Source organism: Astatotilapia calliptera, chromosome 18 (assembly GCF_964374335.1).
Source record: "Astatotilapia calliptera chromosome 18, fAstCal68.1, whole genome shotgun sequence".
In the NCBI taxonomy this organism is placed as follows: Eukaryota; Metazoa; Chordata; class Actinopteri; order Cichliformes; family Cichlidae; genus Astatotilapia; species Astatotilapia calliptera.
In genome coordinates, this window is record NC_137439.1 from 29,031,303 (window position 1) to 29,042,722 (window position 11,420).

At 41.6% G+C, this 11,420-nt stretch overlaps 3 protein-coding genes across 3 annotated transcripts; 1 reads left to right on the forward strand and 2 right to left on the reverse strand.

The window, feature by feature from the left end:
• Positions 1-1,215: 1,215 nt before the first annotated feature.
• LOC113010553 (zona pellucida sperm-binding protein 3-like) lies at positions 1,216-3,166 on the reverse strand. Its single transcript, XM_026149657.2, has 9 exons — positions 3,010-3,166; positions 2,747-2,913; positions 2,567-2,670; positions 2,374-2,462; positions 2,116-2,296; positions 1,927-2,032; positions 1,759-1,844; positions 1,537-1,628; positions 1,216-1,469 (listed from the first exon to the last, which is right to left on the reverse strand). The coding sequence occupies exons 1-9, from the start codon at positions 3,071-3,073 to the stop codon at positions 1,414-1,416; spliced, it is 945 nt and encodes a 314-aa protein (XP_026005442.1). The 5' UTR covers positions 3,074-3,166; the 3' UTR covers positions 1,216-1,413.
• A 2,475-nt stretch (positions 3,167-5,641) lies between these two features.
• LOC113010543 (zona pellucida sperm-binding protein 3-like) lies at positions 5,642-8,075 on the reverse strand. The gene is made up of 9 exons (XM_026149646.2): positions 7,917-8,075; positions 7,622-7,806; positions 7,430-7,533; positions 7,254-7,345; positions 7,002-7,182; positions 6,815-6,917; positions 6,655-6,743; positions 6,261-6,352; positions 5,642-6,134 (listed from the first exon to the last, which is right to left on the reverse strand). The coding sequence occupies exons 1-9, from the start codon at positions 8,050-8,052 to the stop codon at positions 6,013-6,015; spliced, it is 1,104 nt and encodes a 367-aa protein (XP_026005431.2). The 5' UTR covers positions 8,053-8,075; the 3' UTR covers positions 5,642-6,012.
• A 1,589-nt stretch (positions 8,076-9,664) lies between these two features.
• On the forward strand, positions 9,665-11,367 carry nedd8l (NEDD8 ubiquitin like modifier, like). Its single transcript, XM_026149593.2, has 4 exons — positions 9,665-9,859; positions 10,637-10,684; positions 10,767-10,849; positions 10,943-11,367. The coding sequence occupies exons 1-4, from the start codon at positions 9,842-9,844 to the stop codon at positions 11,064-11,066; spliced, it is 273 nt and encodes a 90-aa protein (XP_026005378.1). The 5' UTR covers positions 9,665-9,841; the 3' UTR covers positions 11,067-11,367.
• Positions 11,368-11,420: the final 53 nt, after the last annotated feature.

Genomic DNA, 11,420 nt, shown 5'->3' on the forward strand with positions numbered 1-11,420 from the left:
GACGCTGTGAAGCTTGTAAGTGCCCTCTGTTCCCAGGAATCTCTCTAGAAATACACTGCTCAAAAAATAACGGGAACACAAAAATAAGACATCCTAGATCTGAATAAATGAAATATTCTTATTAAATACTTTGTTCTTTACACCGTTGAATATGCTGACAACAAAAATCACAAAAATTTTCAATGGAAATCATATTTAGCAACCCATGGAGGTTTGGATTTGGAGTCACACTCAGTATGAAAGTGGAAAAACACACTACAGGCTGATGCAACTTTAATGTAATGTCCTTAAAACAAGTCAAAATGAGGCTCAGTGTGTGTGGCCTCCACTTGCCTGTATGACCTCCCTACATCGCTTGGGCATGCTCCTGATGAGCTGGCAGATGATCTCCTGAGGAATTCCCCAGACCTGGGCTAAAGTTCCTGCCAACTCATGGACAGTCTGTGGTGCAACGTCGCGTTGGTGGATGGAGCAAGACGTGTCCAAGAGTGCTCAATTGGATTCAGGTCTGGGAACGGGCAGGCCAGTCCATAGCACCAATGCCTTTTTCTTGCAGGAACTGCTGACACTCCAGCCACATGAGGTCTAGCATTGTCTCACATTAGGAGGAACCCAGGGCCAACTGCACCAGCATATGGTCTCCAAAGTGTTCTGATGATCTCCTCTCTGTACCCAATGGCAGTCAGGCTACCTCTGGCGAGCACATGGAGTCCGTTTCTGATTGTTTAAGCAGACACACACACTACCTGAGCCACTTGTGTGGGTTGTAGATGCCATCTCATGCTACCACTAGAGTGAAATCACCTCCAGCATTCAAAAGTGACCAAAGCATAGGTACTGAGAAGTGGTCTGCTGTCACCACCTGCAGAACCTAGGTCTTGCTAATTGCCCATTTCCCACCTTTCGCCTATTCCATTTGCACAACAGCATGTGAAATTGACTGTCAGTGTTGCTTCTTGCGTGGACAGCAGTTCAAGTATGCTGGTGGTATTGCCTAGAATTCATATAGCATATTTAAAAATAAAATTTTACAAGCCTCGTTTATAGTCACTTTTATTCCATGTACTGGAGTCTTTAGTCAACTCCCCTACAGCTTTCTTAGAATTAGTTGTCCCATTAGTTGCAAAATGCATGCCTTTGGATTTTGCTAGTTTGTATTTGAACATTGATCACTCAGTACATTTTTGAATAACTGAATTAAAAGACACCCATGAATTCTTAAAGGAAAGTCATTTATTTACGCAGCTTTGATACAATTGCACAGATCTGAAATGCAAAGAAGCACCGACAGCCTGGAAGTTAAAAACCTCAGTTGAGCCTGAAGTCACATGGATGGAGCCATTCTTGAGAGCCGTCCGAGAAGAGGATGTCTGTACCACTATTTCAAGGAGAAGCTTGCCTTAGTGACTCATTCTAATCTGTGATAGTGAGTGGACCAAGGACTACGTTTTGTACTGCACCATGCTTCCCTGTGGAAAAAACAGTGTTGAGTCCTGTACAGCAAGAGCACAGTTATAAAAGTGTAGAAATGTATACCTGTCACTAGATCCCTCGTCTTTCTGGCCTTGCAGCTGGACTCACAGCAGTCACATAGACTGCTGTGTGAAGGGTCGTCAAGCAACTCCCAACTGAAGTAGGCAGGAAGAAATAATCACTGAGCTTCTGCCGATTCCAGGACAATTTAGTCATAGCTCAGCATTCAAGCTGAACTACAACATATCCAGTACTACAAACTACAGAGTCAAGTATGCGTTTTACCCATAATCTTTGATGTAGTGGCAGGCCTTCTTAGTATTGCCAAGTCCGTTGGGATCCCAAGCCACAAGGCTGCAATGAATAAACACCTGCAGGATGTATAGTATTCCACGATTAACCAACAATCTGCTTCGTTTCCTACATTCAGTTCTTGCAGTTAAAGACATTTACCTCTCCTCCCACAGCAAACTTGAAGGCTTGAAGGGATAGCCGGATCTCTGAAGTCTTTTGCCTGGGTTCAAATTTTGAGCGCGATTTCTTACTGTCGACAAGACATCTGAGGTTCAAGAGAAACAGATTATTTCAAGGTCTAGTCAACAAGAATACCCAAGTCAGTGCTTCTTGATAGCACAAGTTTACCCCTTGTTGGTGATTAATGGGTATAGAGAACTTTCAGGCTGCAACTCAGGTGTGGTGGCAGCGACACATTCATCAATGAGTAGCAGCAATGGCTGATGGGTCTGCTGCTCCACGCTAGCCATGATGGCGATGATTGAGCCCAGAGGGAATCTTGTAGATTCAGCAGGGCCTGAAAAGTTAGCTAGATTTACACAGAACAAGGTGAGTCGCAGGAATGTTTACGACTGCTTCTATTTTCAGGCACTTTCAGATACCCACCATTCATGAGTCCAATATGAAATACTAGTTCTTCTAAACCATAGGTACTAAACACTGGCTCATAAACCAGGGGGTACCAATCTCTGGGCCTGCATGAAACAGGTTAAAAGGTTGCATTTTTTTTTTTTTTTTTTTAATTAAACATACATTTGCTTTTTTGTTCAGCATTCCATGTTACAACATGTCCACTTGCCTCTCAAATTCACAGACAATCAAGTCAATGTACGAAGGGATGACAGAATTAGGTGGGGTAATGTACGTCAGGTCATTGGCGTAGATTAGTCGTTTGCCAGTAACCTGTGGGGAGGAAAGATGAGTCACCAACCTGTAGGGATAGACTGTTCTTTCATGCACATAGTTCTGGGCTACTCACAAGCCTCCTGAAGTTACAGTCATTGAAGTCCACAGTGAAAACAGCTTCCCTGTCTGTGAGGCTTGTGGGAAAGCAGCTGCCCAGACGGAGCAGTGAAGTGTCCATCTGAGATCTACCGTCTGTCCACACCAGTGTCACAAAACCACCTTTACAATCCAGTTTCATGTCTAAGTAGAGAGGGAGGCAGCAAAGGGGATAATTAAAAACATAAAATTCTTACCCTTAAATTCTAAAAAAGAAGCTATTTCTCATTTAGACATTACCTGCATTTACTGAACCTCTTGCCACCAGGCCCAAAACAGCTACACAATACCAAAGGGAGGCCATGATGACTGAACACTTGGTGCTGGTGCCACTGGTGTTTTTATTCTCTTACTACAGGCTAATCAACAAAACCAGGTTCACCTGCTGTGTGTTCGCAGCTACAGGTGCAGCAGCAACAAGGTGTTTGCAATAAAGAGTTCAGTTGATTTTGATGTGATGTGAGTCACATGATGCAAATCTTAATATTTGTCCAGTTTAGTCAGTTTCACATCACATTACGATCATGAAAGCAGTAGTACTGTAGTCTGAGAAGGTAACGAGATGTTCTATCAGTATGAGGCAATTTCAGATCTAGACAGTCAAATTCAGAAAACAAAACCGGAACATTTACAGCCGGCTTGTTTCACGTCATCTCACAGAGAGCTTTAGTATTAAACTCAGACAGAGTCAAATGCCAGGGAATAAAAATAAGTTTTAAATCTAGTTTTAATGTTGGAATGCTGTTCCACAGTGTGGGGGCAAAAAATGTCTGAGTTTAACTCTAGATTGAGGGACAGTCTGAAACATCTGACGGTCTGATTGGAGGGACCTGGAGCATCACAGGGCTCTAAGAGGTCAGAGATGTAGGAAGGAGTTAAACCATGAATGACTAAACAAACAGGAGGATTTTGAAATCAATTCTGAATCTCAGAGAGAAGCTAAAACAGGTGGTTGTGAGGACCCAAGGAAAAGCTGCACAAGCAAGAGACAATAAAGTCAATTGCAGTGTAGTCCAAATGAGAGGGATGCCTCTCAGATGGAAAAGCCTTAATTTTCCAATATGGAGCAGAGGGGTGGGGGTGTGTGCGCATATACAGTCAAATATTATACCAAGACTGATCACCAAGCTCAGAAAAACATCCATCCAGTTTAATTCATGGTTGTAGAGGGGCTGAGCCAGTCAGAGCTAATAGAGAAAGACAACTATTCACACCTGTTAACGCTCACACATTTGAAGTGTGGGAAGAAGCAAGAATATCCACAAGGAAACTGAACACATGCAAGTCAACTTCAGGGGTCCGTTCTTCGTACCTCGCTAAGTAAGTTAGCTGGATTTGATTGTTGACGATTTCGCGTGATCTCCGAAGCTCATCCGGGACTTGCTGTCATAGCAACAGATCCGTAAGCGTAAACCTGCTCGGGAGCAGGCTCACTTTATGTAAACAGGATTAGATCGCGGCCACTCAGGTATGTCCGCTTCATGTATAAGAAAGCAACAGCGATATTTAACCACTGTTTTTCCATAAATAAATATTATCAATGTAACTAAAGATAATGGATTTGATTCTTTTATTGATTCCATACAGATACATACAGGTCATTTCCTAAAAAAAAGGGAAATGTACTATTAATCATTCTATTTCATGTATTTGATTATTTCAGATGTAATTCATATTTTAGAGTTGTAATTGTAAATTACTTCGTGTAATCAAGATGAGAGACCACGGCTATAAAAGCGAAGGTGGATTTGGGAAGTCTGCCGCAGCCATGTCCTGTCCGTATACGCGAGCAGCCCATTGCGGAAGGTGCAAGATTGATAAGGAGAGTCCTCAGAATTCAGCGTATATTGCGGGACAGACAGGATCCTTTAGCTCAGCGCGACAGTGTGCTCATTGAGAGATATCGATTTTCCCGTGAGGGTATTATTTACTTAACCAACTTGTTGACGAGGGGGTGCAGGACCACCACCTGTCTTTTTTTGCTCTGCCCTTTTCTTGGTTGCTGTTATAAACAAACAGATTATTTCAGGGACTCTTTTCAAGAGACTAAAAGCAATACAAGTGATAAATATTACCATTCTGTAGAATATTATATTTCACTTTTACTTGTTCCCATGTTCTAGTGGGTCCTGTCGTGGCTCTAATGTGAAAGAGGATATAATGTAATATAATATAATATAGTGTAATATAATAAATTTACCCTACCGCCTACTGGTGTTGGCCAGAGGGGCCGATGGCGCGATATGGCAGCCTCGCTTCTATCAGTCTGCCCCAGGGCAGCTGTGGCTACAACCGTAGCTGCCTCCACCAGTGTGTGAATGTGAGAGTGAATGAATAGTGGCATTGTAAAGCGCTTTGGGTGCCTTGAAAAGCGCTATATAAATCCAATCCATTATTATTTTTATTATTATTAAATGACTTACTAGTTTAATTTGTCAGCAACTTTCTGCCAGCCCTCTCTCCTTGCTTTTGCAGTGTTCCCTTGCGTTTTAATTAAACTCTGAAACTCCTGAAATCCCTCAATCAAGAGTTCTTGCTCTGCTGCCGAAAAATACTGAGCGCGCTCCTTCGACATTTTCGCCGACCAATCAAAGGGTTGCCGATCAATGTTTCTACTATCGATGCGTAGCCCCTGTTAAGCCACCCAGTGATCTCACATTACTTCATCCAGCTGTACTAATCGTCAACAACAGGTGTGTTCGCTCAAAGTTAGCGCGATGATTTGATCTTGGATGTAGTAAGCGAGGTACGAAGAACGGACCCCAGTAAAGCCCCAGCTTATTGTTTTGACCCAAGGACCTTCTTGCTCCGAGGCAATAGTGATACACCAAATGAGGTTTTGAAAATACAAGTATCTGAAGAGCACACACTGTCAGTTTATACAGAATAGTCATTTATTGGATTCAAATGCAATTCCAGAAATGTGACTTTTACATTTAGAAGGCATTTGACAGTAGGGCCCACCTTCCTACTGATGCACAGCATCTCTGAAAAGCAGCAGTATCACATAAAAATGGCTGGTGTTTGACAGAACAAGTAAGAGTTTACAATGTTTTAGTTATATCAAGAACAAGTATCATTTTACAGCAAAAACCCCAGAATAATGAATACGAAAAAAAAACAAAAAAAAAACAAAACAAAAAAAAACACACACAATCGTGACGTCCTCGGAGGTTATCCGCCATCAGATCCTTCAGTCATACTGCAGTCGATATCCGTTTTGACCAAGCTTCGTCGCACAGCTTATTTGAGCTGTGGGTCAGCTGTAGTGGCAGACTCCATCATTGTGTCACTGTCCCTCAAGTCAGATTGGTCCACAATGATTAGGGGTCCCAACACAGAATTGTGACTCGGACCGTCTGATGCTGCAAGGAGAGTTGAATTCATGAGTGGTGAAGCACAGCCCGCTTCTTTAAAGCAGATGTCATTTGAATCCCTTTGAAAGTACAGGTCTGATAGCATGCAGTCACATTAAAGACACATGAGGTTACCCCATTCAACACCCCTCCTGGACCGAGACTTGCAGCTCAAGTCACAGCAGTTACAGAGGGAGCTTCGGGATGGGTCATCAAGCAGCTCCCATCTGGAGATGGGGACAAAAAGAAAAGCAGTCATGTGGAGCATAACTTCCATATTCAGCAAGCAGTGTTCAGCCTGTTAAATGAAGAATTAAAACACAAAACCCTGTAGTTCAGCAGTATGAAATACAGTTAAGTACAATTTTGCTCAAGAACACTTGAACACTTTAAGTAAATCTCTTTAAGAGTTCCGATGCTAAAAAGCTTATTAAATGAGTGTAACAGTAATGTCATTTCCATTTATCCAGAGACTGAGGAAAAAAGGTAAAAGACTTGTGAAGTACAAGTTGTTGAACTCAATAATCACCTGTTAGTTCCCTTTATATAATGACAGGCCTTCTTGCTTTCGGCAAAATTTTGAGGATCCCACACAGCCAGTTTACAGTGGATGTACACCTGAGGAACACAGGGCTCGAATTAAAGTTCCTTTAAATATTTATTCTTGAAATAATTTAACCTGTTCTCACCTCTCTAAAACCAAAGTTGAAGGACTGGAGGTAGAGGATGATTGAAGACGAGTGGTACCGAGGCAGAAACATCGAATTTTCTTTTTTGCTTTCTAAAAGACACCTGGAGAAATTGGTAAGTCAGATTACCAATACGCATCGTTTCCACTACACTGAGTACAAAGTCTGAACAGTACTGGAACCCTACCCCTTGTTTCCAATGATTGGGTAAACCTGGCTGCCGGGCCGCAGCTCAGCTGTGGGGGCTGCGACACATTCCTCCATGAGCAACAGCAGTGGCTGATGAGACTTCTGCTCCACTGCTGCCCATATTGGCATGGGGGAGCCCAGAGGAATGATGTTCGTCTTTGCTATGCTTGATAGCTCCTCTGTGGAAAAGTAAATGCTAAGTAGTGTGCGTTTTAACACGTGCTTGTAATTTGGCATGGTGAGAAGTTACCATTGAGAAGTGCCATGTGGAAGACCAGCCTGCCGTGACCCTCGGAAACCACATATCCAGGGTTCACGAATCGGGGAATCCAATCCTTGGGTCTGAAATAAAAAAAATATTAAGAATGGCAAGATTCTACATTTCATACAATTTCAGTTTGAGAAAAAAATACAAGTGTCACAAACCTTCTGTAAACACATTCAATGGGATGCACAAAATCTGGAGGGTTTGGCTTTGTCTGTGGCCTGTAGCTCATTTCATTCTGATAGAATATGCGTTTTCCCTTTACCTGCAAGACGGGAAAGCAAACAAGCGATTAAATTAGAGCTCACAAGTGAGTGGAAGCTACTGAAGTTGCATCTCTCAGAGTACAGTACCATTTTAGTAAACTTGCACTCGGAAAACGTATAGTTAAACTGTGCTTCCCCCTCTCCAGAGGGCAGAACCTTCCACTGAGATGCCATGCAGTTTCCAAGAAACAGTCGAGCTGCATACGGCACCAGCTCCGCATTCACCCTCCATGTCACCCTCACGGAGTTGTTTGCACAGACCACGTTGATGTCTGGAAAAATAAAACAAAATCACAGTCATCTTTTATGTGGACAGAAACACTTAAAAATATGCATTTGTGTCTATATGTCTGAAATCCTCCCCCAAAAAGAATATATATACCTGCATTGGCAACAGTCATTGCAAAAACAGCCAGGACAAGCAAATCTAGGTAGAGATGAGTCCCCATGACTAAACAATCCTGTACACATTGGGACCAACATGCTTTATGAACTTCTTGCTTAATGACCTCAACCATCAACACCTGTGTGAAAGCAGAGCCCACGAATCACAGACTCAGAGTGCTCTATGAGCTCATCACTGTGTGATCGGGTGGACCTTGAATGAGTGGTATCTTTACTTTTACATTTCTTTTTCTTACTACATTTGCTTGACAGAATTTAAGTTTAACGCATTTCCTTCCTCTTAATCAGCATCTTTCTTCATCATGAGAAAAGATTAATGTTAGACTTGTTTTTTCTAGTTATCTTTGGAAATGCCCAGTCTTACAGAAGAAAGTGACACGTGTCATATCATAGGCCACTGAAACTTAGAGTATTACTTTCCATAAAGCTTACAAACTCTATGTGGATCAGTAACTTGACAAGCTTATTTGAGTTTACTTTTGTTGACATACATGCAAGACTTGGAAGAAATATCCTAGAAAGCATTAATCAGGTAAACTTACATGTGCACGTTTAGTTGGCAGTTGTCTAAAATTTTATTTTTGCACCAACAACATAATTCCCAAAGAAAGCTGAAAAGTTTTAGCACAGTGGGCAGTGTCCTTAATGAACAGCTAGAGCACAAGAGAAGAAGAGGGAGGACTAAAAGATTATCTACAGCTGGTATTCAGTACCTGAAAGTCATTTCCTTAGGAAGGGTGGCCGTCAACAAGCCATTCTTAAGGAAGGAAGAAAGGGGTGAGGTATACCAAATTGCTCAACAACTGGACTGAAAATCAATGAAACAGGTCTTGGAGTGATGAGTCATTCTGACTGGAATTATGGTCTGTATGTATGGAGGAGGTTAGGAGAGAGGTGAAATAGTGAGTGTCTATATGGTGGAGGCTCTGTCATTGTTTGGGTCAGTATTTCAGCCACTGCTGTTGGGGATCCTGACAAAACCATTAATGCAGAAAAGTGCCATCAGACTTTAATCCACCATGGGAAAACATCTGAATGGCAACAGTTTTATTTTTCAACACACACGCTGACAATGCAGTAAGAGCATATGTGAAGCAGTGTGGGATCACCATGACAGAGAATGGGACAAAAGGCAGGCGACATCCAGAGAAGAGCTTTGACTGTTCTTCAACTTAAAGGCTACCTGAAGAAATGACAAAAAAGCCGCCTAAGAGAGTTCAGACTGTGATAAAGAATAAAGATGGTCATACCAAATATTAACTTTCAAGCTCATTAGAATTGTACAAACTGTTTTTGCCTTATATTCTGCATTTATGTGTATTTTGTGTGCTTCAATAAATCACATTTTCCTGGGAAATTATGCGGAAATGACGAGTGATTCAAGACTTTTGCACATAAGGACTACTGTTTATATTTGTTCTTTTTGCAGTTCAAAATAAAGTATAGATGAGTACAATTCAGCTGTCGGAGGCAATATTTTTATATGATGTTGCATCACTACTGAAAATCGATTACATAAATCTATAATGGTATAGCTTTTTGGAAGTTTCCTTTTATTTAGCTGCCATGATTTTACTTACCAAAGCTTTTGTACATATGGGGTATAATTCAAGCCGTACAAAAGTACATTCTTTTGTTCACGTGAAATCTGCCTGCGACTTTAGAAATAGATGTATTGAAATAACAGATATATTGAAATAACTGATCTTGTATTTAGAAGTTAATACGTCAGAGAGGAACAAAAATGCTGGTGTGTTGTGACGGCGTCATGTCCGGAATGTTAGCCCGTGACACAGGAAGTAAAGTCCGGTTAGCAGAAGAAGTAGATTGTTATTCGGCAATTTGCTGTTTAGTTCACCAAGCTGTTCATAAAATTTGTTAGTATTATTTTCTTCATTCAGCATGTTGATCAAAGTCAAGGTAAGAACATTACTTTCTTTGATTCTAGCCCGGGCTCCATGGGTGGTGTTCAGTCCCGTCTCTGTTTCTCGATATCCCGCTAATATCACAGAGCCGGTTCGCTCATTTATTTCAGGGCCTGGGGCAACAGAAAACCCAACTTACACCCGACATGCTGTGAAACAGATCAGTGTTAAGCACCCGATCATTCAAGCGAAACTGCTCTTTCTTCACTAAGTTGCTATTGTTTGACGTTTGCTAACACTCATCGTTGCTAACATCTAGTTTTGGTGACTGAAAACAGGTTAGCCCGTGCTGTACTACAACCAGTGAATACTTTATAGTTGTGACAAAGCAAAAAGGGCAAAAAATGTTTAGGGTTTACGCTACCGATGACACGAGACTTCATTGTGTACTTGCGACCGAAATGTTGACGTGTTTCTAAAGTTTAACAGAGTCTATAAACAGAGATATGGCGACTTGGCTAGTAGTGAAAATAATCAGTTTTTCCATTAACCGACACGGGCATCCTTTTCGAAACCGCTGTATGCAAATCCAGAGTTCAAATCATCTGGCAAAATTACATCAAATTTTGGATCAAAAATTTCCAAAAAAGTCCCAAGACATTTATTTTAACCGTAACTGTGTGACAGTGTTTATGTACAATAGTATAGTAGCTGAAATTCCCTGGCAGCTTGGCTCGAGCCCAGAGAAAATCCTTGGTGAATTCCTCCTTCTTCTTAACCATTTAGGATTGTGAAAGTTCAGTGTTTCTATAATCGTTTTGTTATGTTTCAGACTCTCACTGGAAAAGAAATAGAGATTGACATAGAGCCCACAGATAAGGTAACATCTTGTGATAAATAGTCCTTGTTATATGCAGCTGCTAGATTTTGTTGCTTAATCTCTTGTTTTTGCTCAAATCAAGGTGGAGCGGATTAAAGAAAGAGTGGAAGAGAAGGAAGGGATCCCACCGCAGCAACAGAGACTTATCTACAGTGGAAAACAGATGTGAGGCATTTTGCTCTGCAGCTATCTGCATATGATCTCCAGGTGTTCTCCTGCGAACTCTAATCATCTCCTGTGTTGTCTTGTGAACCTCAGGAATGATGAGAAGACGGCAGCAGACTACAAGATCCAGGGAGGCTCAGTGCTCCATCTTGTGTTGGCGCTAAGAGGAGGATCAACAAACCACAGTTGCTGCTTACCCCTGTCCTCCACGTCATGAGTCGCTGTCATCATGGGAAGCCGGCCGAGTGCCAACGCTTTAGGTGTCTGTCATCGTCTAACCATGTTTCAACGCAGAAATCTGAAATCCTCCGTTTCCAGGCCGACGGAAACGAGAAAACAAAACAAAACAAAAATCAACCGGAAACATTAAAAAGAAAAAAGGACGTTCTAATTCCTTTGTACTTGTTTTTGAAATCCCACACTGGCTTTCTGAGTTTGACCAGTTAATGCAGGCACCCATGAAGAGACAGTTTGACAACACTGTGGTCTTTTTGCTTGTGAATAAATGATGAAGTTGATCTAAGTGTTGTCCTCTGATATATATACACATATATATATATATACACACACA